The 11,968-nt window shown below is 43.5% G+C and overlaps 1 protein-coding gene across 1 annotated transcript in view; it reads right to left on the bottom strand.

Annotated features, from left to right (window-relative positions):
* Nucleotides 1–564, bottom strand: part of PDE3B (phosphodiesterase 3B) — a 148,706-nt gene extending 148,142 nt beyond the window's left edge. Inside the window, exon 1 of the mRNA XM_027852569.1 lies at nt 19–564. Within this exon, the coding sequence (XP_027708370.1) occupies nt 19–564 (546 nt within the window). The remainder of the gene's footprint in view (nt 1–18) is intronic.
* Between the last annotated feature and the right edge of the window lie 11,404 nt (nt 565–11,968).

The raw sequence follows: 11,968 nt of genomic DNA, 5'->3' as shown, positions 1-11,968 counted from the left end.
CCCCCACTGCGACAGCACCAGGTCCCCCACGAAGCAGCAGGCGGGCAGCGCCAGGAGCCCCCAGGCCCGGCGAGCGCCCCGGCGGAGACGGAGGCGGCGTCGGCGCGGCCGGGTCAGGAAGCAGGTGAAGAAGAAGAAGGCACAGGCGAGGCTGAAGAGCGGGCACAGGACGTGAGAGAGCCCGCGGAGCAGGAGCCCCAGCGGGCGGCTGAGGCGGGCGCAGCCCTCGGGCCACAGGAGGCGGGCGAGCAGCAAGCCGGCGAGGGCGCCCAGCGCCGAGCTGCCCAGGGCTTCGTCGGGGGAGCGGCGCGACGCGGGGCCGGGGGACAGCGAGGAAGAGGAGGAAGAGGAGGAAGAGGAGGAGGAGGAGGAGGAGGAGGAGGAGGAAGAGGAGGAGGAGGAGGCGCGGGGCAGCAGCAGCTCCACGTTGCACAGGCGGCAGACGTGGTACAAGAAGCCGCGCGGAGGGTCCTCGCGCAGCGGGCTCGCCGAGCTGCGCACGTAGCCGTTCCGCAGGCTCTCCCGCGGGGGCCCGGCCCCGTCCGGCCGCGGGAGCCGCCTCATGGTCACGCCGGGCTCAGCCCGCGGGGCCGGGGTCCGCTGCGCTCGCTCGCTCGCCCCTCTCCTCCCCGGCCGTCTCCTCTGCTCTCCTCGGCACTGCTCTGGGAACTTGGGACGCGCAGGGGGCTCGGGCTCTCGCGCCGGCACCTCCGCCCCCGCCCCCGCCGTGCCGCCCGGCTTGGTCCGTTGGGTTTCTGGCGCGCGCTCCTCCTCCTCCTCGTCCTCGTCCTCCTCCACCTCCCTCCGCCGCCCTCCCCACTGGGAGCGCGCCCGCGTGCCTGCCCCGCTGCCGCCGCCGCCCCTGCCTCAGCCCGGCCCGGCCAGGGTGAGGGACACTGCCCGACCGACGGACCCCACTGACTGGGCATGCCCAGTTGGACCCGGGAAGAAGTGTTTGGCAGTCTCACAGCCCTCCACCCACCCCACCCCCGCCCCACACCCCAACCCCAGGGAGGGGAAGGAGGAGGGAGTGACCCAGTGGTGAAGAGATCCCAGGACTGGACCTACAGAGGAAACGATGGGCATACTGAGAAGGAAAGCCACTCTTAATCTTTGATCTCAAAGGTTTCGTAGCTGGGTGCTAAGATATGAGATTTTCAGTGGGGTCCAGGGACTCCCTACTAGAAAAGCACCTCATTGACCCTTAAAAGTACTTTGTTCCCTTCCCTTGTGATTTCAGTGGCATCCTCAAGTTCATGAATCCTAGAATTTATAGCGCAAAGATCTAGATGGTCTAGATTCTAGAACAACCCTCGAGTTTTACAGAGGAAGATACTGAGTCCCAAAATGAGCAAGGGACTTGCCCAAGATCACCTAGTTATTGAACGACAAAGGAGCCTTCGACACCGAAGCTGGTTTCTCAGACCTCTCTTTGAGCTTGTTTTCCCTCTACCTGCAGCTCTGGTGCAGTAAGAATCTTTGTGGTGGGGTACAAAAGTTCACAGTGTGCAGCATTTATTAAGCACTTATCTTATCAGGCACCTGGGTTCAAATTCTGCCTTAGATTCTAGCTGTGTGACCCTGGACAAATGACCCCTCTCTGCCTGGCTTCCTGGTCTGTAAAAGGAGAGGGTCTGAATTAGGTATCAAAAGTCTCACCTCTGAATCTATGGGGGGCCCCTCCCATGAGTCCACCGATCACCCCACTCCACTTAACAAAATACTCTAGCCCTGATGCCTTTATCAGGTTAGAACATGGTTAGTGAGTCAATCAGCCAAAAGCTTTAAATTAATGTATGTCAGTCACACAATGTGGGTTTCATATAAAATAGCAAATTAACTCCCAATTGGGCATTCAGGTATCTGGCAGTTAGAGAAGAAATCAGTTCCAGCCAAGTCCCTAAGAGATAATTTCTGAGAGAAGAAGAAGCTGCACCCCACTGCCAGTAGAAACTCCTCCTTTTCCACACCTGGACTAGAGGACAGCTTTGTGAACTTTGAAGGTTTTGAGGATTTTGACTTCTCATAGTCCTAGCAGTATCTCCTTTACAGCAACAGTTAGTAGAAATGGATGCATTGGGAGCCAAAAATAAACCATTCACACTAAAGAAAGATTCAAGACATCTTATGGGGAATCTGAATATGTGTTTAATCCCACAAAATCCAGGCCCAACTGATCTTTGCCCATACACATGCCCTGAAATGCATCTTTTTTTTTTTAATTTACAAGCATATCCAACAGAAAAGACTTTATTTTTTTAAGCAATTTAAGATATAGTTGGGGATTCAGGGAAGACAAAAAAAAGGGAGAGAGTTGAGAGGAAAACATGGATCCTTCTATCTTCTCCCATTTATAGGATGATATTTTATAATTGATTTTCATAGAGCTCGGAGATCATTTGTTTTACATGTCTTAAAACTAAAGGCCAAAGAACTGAAGTAAAGTGACTTAACTGAAGTGATCCAGTAATGGCAGAACCAGGATTACAACTCAGATCTCAACTCTGAGGCCAATGCTTTTTCCCTTCCACCACCGAATTTCCCTTTTGACTACCTGTTTGAAGGCTACACACATCTGGTAGGATATATACCAACCTCCTAATAACTCCATCCATGGGCTACCTTTTCTTCTACAGTAATGGATTTCTATCTCACATCTCGACAAAGCATCATGCAATGTCCATTTTAAGTAACAGCAGGAAATCACAAAGCAATTTCACCCTTCCATCAGAAGTAATCAAGTTCCAATGCCTTCATTCTTCATGAGGAAACTGAGGCCCAGAAAGATTAAATGACTTGCCCAGCAAGTGTTATATAAATAGCAGTCAGAGCAGGATTAGAAACCAGGTCCCCTGATTCCAACTCTAGGGCTCTCTTCTCTAGTACTCTTCCTTCTGCTACCTTTGAACATATCAATTTTAACAACTGATCAATAATTTTAGAATAGGGAAAGTCATCTAAGACAGGAGAGGCATCGAGGTATACCAGGGAGAGAAGTAGCCTGGCTCTACCTTTTGAACTTGCTGTGTGGCCTAGACCTCTTTTGGTCTTAATTTTACCATCTATTTAAATTAAAATTAAATTAAATTTTAAAATTTACCATCTATTTAAAAAAAAAGGCTAGGATTAAAGATTCCTAAAGGTCCCTAATATCCCTTCCAGTTCTAAATCTCAGCTTATGCCAAAAATGTAGCCCCCTAAGAGACCCTTCCCCTGACAGGGGCTGTAAAGCCTAAATTTGTGCTCCCAGACTAAGCTAAGCTTATAATGGAGAGAAGTGAACCAAAAATTCAAGTCCTAGATGATCAGTGGGTTAAATGGAAGAGATAAATGCAAATGTTGCTTTTTAGTACTATTGCCTTCCCTAATCTTCCATCGACTACTCTTTTTCTTGACTACCATCCAAAATTCATGGATCTTCTTGAATTAATGCTAATAGCTGATATTTAGACAGTGCTTTAAGTACATTCTAAACATTATTTTGTTTGGTCCTCATAGCCACCTTGTGAGGTAGAGCAGAATTATTATTCACCGACCAAAAAAACTGAAGCTCAGATGAAGTGATTTTCCAGAAATCACATGGATAAGTGGTAGAGAAGGGATGTGTTGTAGTCACCTACAGTTGGAGGATGCATAGATGGGAACACCAAGCCTGAGTAGCTTTAGAAGATGACATTTCTGATTATATGCCTCTGAAGATCACCAAAAGTTAACTAAACTTAAAATATGCTCTACAAGAGTGAGCTAGCTATGTTTATAGCAACTCCCTCTTATATTTACAATCTTTGTCACAGACTGTTGCTTGGCCACATTTCTTAGAGGTCAAATTAAATTATTGTTCTGCCAAACTCAGACAGTCACAGTACCAAAGGGTTTATATCGCTCTTGACTTTGGGTCCAAGAGTTTATAACTATTACCCAACGTGTAAACATTCCTAAAACACCAGAATATCTTGGCCACTTAGCTGATCTCTGAAGAGTCTCTTTCTGGTACTGGTGTCACCTCTCATTGATTCCCTTCCCTCTCCCCAGAAGTGGGATATGAAACCTCATCTGACCCAACAATTTACATATTAAAAAATCATAGCACGTACCTACTCCTTTTCTAAATTCAAGGTCTAGTTGTTGGAATCTGTTTTCAAGTTTCAGCAGCTCCACCTATTGGTAATTTGATCACAGTTATCAAAGTGGAATATAGATATCAACCAGAGTCAACCTCTGGAAGGATCTAGTCCAACCCTTGGCTTGATTTCACCTGAGCAGTGAAGTCAGGTGATAATGCTCTGCCCATGGCTCTGCATTCCACCAAATGGTTTCACCCATAGTGAGCTGCTGTGCCTATCCCGTTACAAGAGAAGCCTTTCACTGTTTGAAAAAAAGCAGTTGAAGAGTTGTGAATAGTGGTTAATCCATTTAGAGGTTTGGTTTGGTTTTTTTTTTTTTCCACCGAGGCCTTTAACCTCTAGTTATCATCATTGCTAGGAGCCAGCTAAGTCAAAAAACTTGACTAGATTTGAAAATAAAATAAAATAAAATATTAGTTCTAAATGTAACCCTTAGGAATTGCAATGGGCTGCCCTGATTTCTCAAAGTAGAAAGCTATGGCAGTCACTGAGACAAGCTTTGAACATCAAAGACACTTTCAGAAATAGCTAGTAAATTGGCTAACATTTTTGAAGTTCCAAAGAAAATTTGTTAAACCTAAGTCATTTTTTCTTACACAGAAAATGGAAGTCATTGTTAAACATGTTGCTTTTTTCTTACACAGAAAACCTTTGGAATTTCAAAAGAAAATGAGCCTTTGTTTCACAATTAAATCTCAATGAAATTAAATTTCAATTAAAGCCTGAAAACAAAATCAGAGTAGTTCTCTCTAGGGCAGAAAAGCAAATTTTAAAGTTCTGAAGAGCCAACAATTCCAAAGAGTAATGATAACTGTAATAACTCACACTTATACAGAACTTTACAGAGCATTTTCTTCACAATAACTATGACGTAGATAGTATAAATATTATCATCATCTCCATTTTATTGATAGGGAAACTGACCCTCAGAAATGGTAAGAGACCTGTCCAAGGTCAGTAAGTGGAGAAAGTGGGGTCTTGAACACCTATTTCCTGCCTTTATAGTCCAATATTGTTTCCAACAAGGACTTCCTTTTCTCTCCCAATATCTTTTCGTTCCTCTCTCTTAATTCCCACCTTTTCCTTCTACCTTGCTTGGCTCTCCTTATATATACCTCCCCTTCTCACCCCAGCTGTATCTCTCCCTCAGCTCTGAGATAGCCTCATATGAGCCTGAAGTACATTTTGTATTGTAATTTGTTATATTAATTGAATAAAGTTTTACATTCCCTCAATTTTAAAAAGATATTGATTTGTCAATCAATGACAATGATTGTATTTCTCCAAAAAAATGAATAAATAACAGATTTCTCTTTACTTGGGGAATCCTTGAGTTATTGGTTTGTGTTTTATTTGTAGGTCAGTGGCCCTCAATGAAAAATAGGTTTTCCTACTCTGGAATACAATATTAACAGTCTTTGGTGGGTGGCCCCTGCTAGCATTTGTGACTGAACACCTATGAAAAGAATTCTCTTCCAAGATCAAAGAAAATTGGCATGCATGCTTGCGTTATATGGTTGCATCTGAGATCCAAGTAACAAAGAAGAGTAGACTAAGACACCTGTAGTTATATTTTAAATGTATTAATTACTGCTTTCCCCACCCCCTCTCCCATGAAAGTATATCCTCTAGTATTGCAAACATTTCTCCTTTTTCTGCCTCCAGTTTCAAGAGGAACTAAAGGTATTTATGTCACAAGCTTGGTACATTTTTGAAATTTAACAACTAGTTAAAGTCTTAAATCAATACCTGATTGTTAATCTGAAATTTCCCAGAATTTGGGGTTAAACCCAAGCCTTGACCCTTGAACAATAAACAGTGATCCAAACTCTTTCCAAGTTTTGATGTTTCCCTCTCAGACAAGCAGGAGTTTCTTCTGCTCTGCCTATCCCAACAGACCTGCAGGATCACAGCCCCAGTGGGGGCTGCCTACCGTTGACACTGAACTTGTGGTTAATTGTGGAGTCCTGCCACAAAACCACCTCACTACCACAAGCTGGATTCTTGCCCAGGGAATGACAGACTGCCAGCCCAGGCAGGCTACAGGAGGCAGCAGGAGCAAACTGCCTTCCCAATTTGCTCACCCCTAGACAGGAGCCACTTCCAGTTTCAGGGTGGAGCCAGAAATGGGTCAGTCTATCACAAAGAATAAAGTAATGTCTTCTCCCCTCTCAACTTAACTAGAATTTTTATTAATTTTATTTACCAGAATTCATTTAATCAATTATGTGTTTATTAAGCATATACTATATGCATGAGATTTTTTTTTACTGATAGTAAAAGTTCTAAAAGAAAATGAATAATATTTTATTTTAAAGGACCAGGGATCTCTAGGCTATATGGGTGCCCTGTTCCTGCCTCTTCCTCCTGTGTGATTCTTGTCCATATCTCCCTTACATCTTCTATAAAGGATCCACTCACCAGGTTGGAGGATGTCCTATAAATAATCAACAAACATTAGCAATGTAATTATTTACCAAGATATGCTAGTATATGCTGAGTGAACTCTTTACATATGAGAGGCATCAGAGTGTAGTGGAAAGAACACCCAGAGTCTAGAGATCTGGGCTCTAGGCCCAGCTCTGCCTCTAATTCACTCTCTCACCTTGAGCAGGTTATTTCCTTTTATACATGAGTTTCTTCATCTGCAAAATGTAAGGGCTGTACACAATTGTCTCTAAGGAAGTGCAATGAAATCCAGCTCTATCATCCCATGATTTTTGTATATAGCAATAGATGAGTACTATCTAAAGTATTTTTATACAGATAACTGGACTTCCAACCAAGTCTGTGCCATTGTGCGTGCTACTGGTATGCAGACTCCTGATTGGTGGAGTTAAGGCCAAGGTAACAATGCATACCTACATAAGGGAGGGAATTTGCACCTAGGCTTCTGGAATAGAGACACGGACATGTCCAGGAAACCATTTCCTCAACATATCCCAGATTTCCTGCTTGCCTCTCTAGAGGTAGATAGAATGGACGTTCATGGGTGAGATTGGGCCCCCTTTCTCTTGGTTTCCCAGCTAAAGATTTTCACAACATTGTTCGGGAAATGCAAAGTGGGAATTTGAACACATCTAGATGGATAATTCAGATAAAAGCAAAGAGATTGTGTGGCCTTTCCAGACTAAATAATCTTGATTAGCTGAAGTACTCCTGTTCAACAGCGTTATGATTGGACTACTCACAGTCACAGCTGTCTGACAGAGCTTGACACTTTGGTAACTGTATTAATGTAAACATAAAGTGTGGAGGGAAATGAGAGGCACCACTACCTATGAAATACTTGAATTCTGCATATTTGGGCTGGCCATATGATACAGTTTAAAGTGACAACCAAAACCCACTCTGTGTTGAACAGATCCTGACTCCCCAATGTGTCTTTTGCCCAGGAACCCTCAGGGATATGGCTAAATTCCCCTGTTGAGATTGTGACTTTCTGCAGGTGAAACATTTCACCTGGGACCTTCTCTTCCCCTCTCCAATGTTATCCTGACCTGAGAAGTTCACTTTCTTCTTTAAACAAATACCAGCCAACCAGGAAACCTGAGGGTTTATTGTACCATAAAACAGGCCAGCCATTTCCAAGTCTTCATAGGAATGAACCTAACTAAACTTATACTAAAAATAGTTTTGAAATAAACTCTGGGCTCCTAGCTTCCCTAATAATGAAAATTCCTTCACTCAAATCAACTTTCTTCTTTAATTCCCTGCTCTTTCAGAGCCATACCCTCTGGAAACACAAATACTTTTCAATCTCAGGCCATTATTTTCATCACAAAGAACTGAATGCAGACCCCACATCCCTACAATTTTTCTAATGGGCCTGGAAAGTGAAACATTTTTGGAGCTCTTTGAAGGAAAATTAGCCCTCTTCTCCAGAGATTCTCACCCACACCCATCATTGATGGCCCAAAGATAACTTGCTGCTACCTTTGAGCTAGCAAATATCATAGCAAGGGTGGGGGAAACTTTGTCTGGAAGGGCTGGCTATCCCTTTGCCCTGTCCTTTCCTCCTTCCAGAGCCATGGAGCTCTCTCTCTTTCTAAACCCACTGAAAAATAGTCCACCCTTCCACAGCTTCTCTCCCCTCCTGTCCCTAGATGAGCATACAGTTCGTTTGGAGGGTTTTTACTGCCAGAAGTTACAAGGAAACAGATAGCGGTAAAAAATAACTGCCATGAGGAAGTGACCGAGTTACAGATGTCTTAGAAACCTTATAGTAATAGTTATGCTTGGTTTACTTTAGAATGGAATAGAGCTAGCTAGGTCAGATCTGTCTTAGCTCCAGGCCTCACCCCTCTACCTCCACATATCAGTGGATTTTGGATATCAGTACAATCCAATAGTCAGAGCTCTCTTCTATTTCCAGGGTGAGTGCTACTGATCAGAGCCTTAAGTAGTTTTTCTGGGGCCTAGAACAAAATTGGGGGTTAGGGAGTATGGGCATGTGTGTATGTATGTTGTGTGACTTTCTGTGTCTGTGTGCATTTTGTGGTATGTGCATTGTGTGAGTGTGTGCATGTATGTTTCTGTATGCATGTATATGAGTGTGTATGTGTGTTTCTATGAGACATTATGTGTGTTTGTATACATATGTGTATGCTCTGCATGTGTGAGTATGTGTGTATGCATGAACATGTGTATTTGTGTGCATACATGGCTCTGTGTGTGTGTGTAGAAAACAATTTGTTCAGAAGCAGTCACACTGGTGTAGGGTGGCTGGTCCTCCAAAGAGTCCAGACCTTTACCCTGTGGCATAGCCAACAATCTTTAACCCCATAACACTATAATAGCAAGGGGATACCTGGGACTGGATGAGGGACAGGAGATAGGCTTTGCTCAAATTATATAGGGCAGCTAGGTGAAGCAGTGATTAGAGTACTGGGTCTATAGTCAGGAAAACTCACTTTCCTGAGTTCACATTTGGCCTCAGACATGTACTAGCTGTGTGACCCAAGTCACTTAAATCTGTTTGCCTCAGTTTCCTCATCTATCAAATGAGCTGGAGAAGGAAATGGCAAACTATTCCAGTAGCACTGCCAAGAAAACCCTAAATGGGATCATGAAAGTCAGACATGACTGAAAAATGAATGAACAACAAATATACGGAGTTTTACATGGCCCATTTGGTAACTTGATATTTGAGCTTATTTATCCCAGAACAAGAACAGTTGTGTTGTAGCATGCTGGGTGGTAGCATGTGACTGGCAGGCTGGAGGACTGCTTGTAGGGAGAATGTCCACCCCCTCCCCAAGATTTCATCACCCTGAGGCAAAGCCCTAGTCATTCAGCTCTAGTTATGGCTGTCTTCCTAAGTCAACTTCCTATGTGCTCTACAAACACACCAAATTTCTAACACTGTGCCCTATAAGAGATGGTGGTAAAGGAGATGAAATTAAGTGCTCCCTCCTAAGCAGATGATTTAGGTCTTGTTCAGATTTCATTTATATCCCAGGAGATAGTCAAGACTTCTAAGCTCCATCTCACTTTCTTCTTACTGTACTCAGGTAAATCATCACAGGTGACTCTCTCACATTTTATCAGAAATAGTCATCATAAAAATGAAAGGACATGTTAAAGTATGCTCACTATACACACCAAGTCTTCATCTATCCATTTGATATGCCAGGAAGGAGGCCAAGAGGGAATAGTGCTATACTTGAAGTCAGGAAGACCTCATTTTGAATCCTGCCTCTGACCCTTACTAGCAGTGTGACCCTGGCAAGTCCCAACCTCTCTGTGCCTTGGTTTCTTCATTTGCAAAATGAGGGGATTAGATTTGATGACCTAAAAGGTCTCTTCCAGCTCTAAATCTATGATCCCATGATGGACATCTCTCAGCACCCTAAAGTCAAGGGAGATATTACAGAACTTGCCTAAATGGTAGCAATATAGTACGGACTCATCTTTTTGTGTATTTTAAGGTTTACAGTGAGTACAGAATCTAGAACTCCCAATTTACACAGTAACAATGTTCTACTCTGTGTAACATTCTAAAGTTAAAGGAACTTTCAGAGAGAGTCTACTGACCAGGGTTGGGGAAGCCCTCTATAATACCTCCAAGAAGTAGCACAATCCCCACTCCCCACCCAAGGCAGCTCGTTCCATGTTAGAGCAGCTGTAATTGTTGGGAAGAACCTCTCGGTGGTGCAACCCCCTGAGGTCTAACTATTGCTTCTAATTCTCCCTTTTGGTGCTGAGCAGAATAACTGTCCTCCCTCTTCTAGATTTGAATCTTCATCTGTGAAGGCTACCCTTGTGAGTCTGCCTGAGCACAGCCCGCCTGCAGAGCAGTCTTCCCAGTGGTAGGGATGGATTTGTCTGGATTCCCCAATGGCAGACATTTCCCAGATGTTTGGCTGCAGCCAGAGCTGCAGTCCATGGCAACAGAACAGACCTTGAATAGTACCATACATTACAACTACAAATTGTAAGAAAGTATACAAATACAAATAACAAATAGTTAAATGGAAGGGAATATTTGCCTTCCTCTCATTCCTTGGTTCTTCTGTAGGTTCTGCCTTATTTAAAGACAGGAGTGGAAGCAATAAGGAAATTACAGGTCCCTTTTCTTAAAACCCAGTGTTAAACAGCAAACAGTGAAGGGAGATTTTCGAAAGTTGGTGCACAAAAATGGTTCCTAAGCTCCTTCCTCCTTGCCCCATACCAGCTCCTACCAACTGAAGTCACATTGCCACAAAAGCAAAGGGAGAAAAGAAGGAGAAAGGGGAAACTGCACAAATAACCTGCTGACTTTTCTCCTTTGTGCCAGTTCTGTTATTCAGGAGGCAGCACATGCAGTGGAAAGAGCTCAGGTTCTGGAGTCAGAGGACCTGGCTTCAAATCTTACCCTATAATATGTACTATCTGTGTGACCTCAACCTTCCTAGGCTTCAGTTTCTTCACCTGTAAAATGAGAAGACAAGGCAGCCTCTGAGACCCCTTCTGGATCTGAATGACCCCTATTATTTCCATATATACACATATAGGGGATAGAGACTGATCCTGTGATTTCATTGAAATAGGGTACTCTTGGGTGAGGACTCTCCCTCCTGTAATGCAGGTCAGCACCTTCTCTGCAGCTTAGAATCCAAAAGAGCTGCTTAGAATATTTACAGGTTAGATGACTTGTCCAGCGTTACACAGCAATCATGCGTCAGAAGCAGTACTTGAACCCAGGTCTTCCTGGCCAGTTCTCTATCCACCATGCCATGCTGACTCTAAATGGAGTTTGTACTTATGTGTGTGTGCATTTTATGTGGGTATACATAGGATCTACATATTCATGTGTAAATATAGAAATATTTCATGTACAAATATATAGATGAAAAAGATGCTGGATCTGATACATTCACAAACATCCCTAATAATTTAAGCCTTAGAAATTCAGAAGATTGGAAAGAGCTAGCCAAGTACAGTGAAAGAAGCCCTGACCTGCCAGAGAGGCAGGAGCCCAGGTCAGTCTTCTTGCTTCTGCCACTCATTACTGCCGTGACCTTGGCAACTTACTTCCCCTTCTCCTGGCTTCAGTTTCTTCTTCTGTAAAATGAGGGGAATGGACTAGATGATCTCTGTATCTCCCAGCTTGGATAGTCTATAATTGTTCTAGGACTAGAACTGCTACCTAGATTTCTGTTCGATGTCACCAAAAAAGTGTCAGATAGAACAGAGAGCAATGGGATAAGGCTAACTCCAGAGGAAAAGAAAACTGTAAATAAAAAATGAGGGCTCTGGATTGCATATTAATGTGAAAGAGTTCAGGGGTTTTCCCCTGATTGTGGGATATCTTCAAGGAAAATTTTAAAAATATTATAAAATAAGATTAAAAAAAAGATTAT

This window comes from Vombatus ursinus, unplaced genomic scaffold, assembly GCF_900497805.2.
Source record: "Vombatus ursinus unplaced genomic scaffold, bare-nosed wombat genome assembly UNPS02009770.1, whole genome shotgun sequence".
In the NCBI taxonomy this organism is placed as follows: domain Eukaryota; kingdom Metazoa; phylum Chordata; class Mammalia; order Diprotodontia; family Vombatidae; genus Vombatus; species Vombatus ursinus.
The sequence above is the reverse complement of the archived record's forward strand: the minus strand, read 5'-3'. Positions and strand labels throughout refer to the sequence as shown.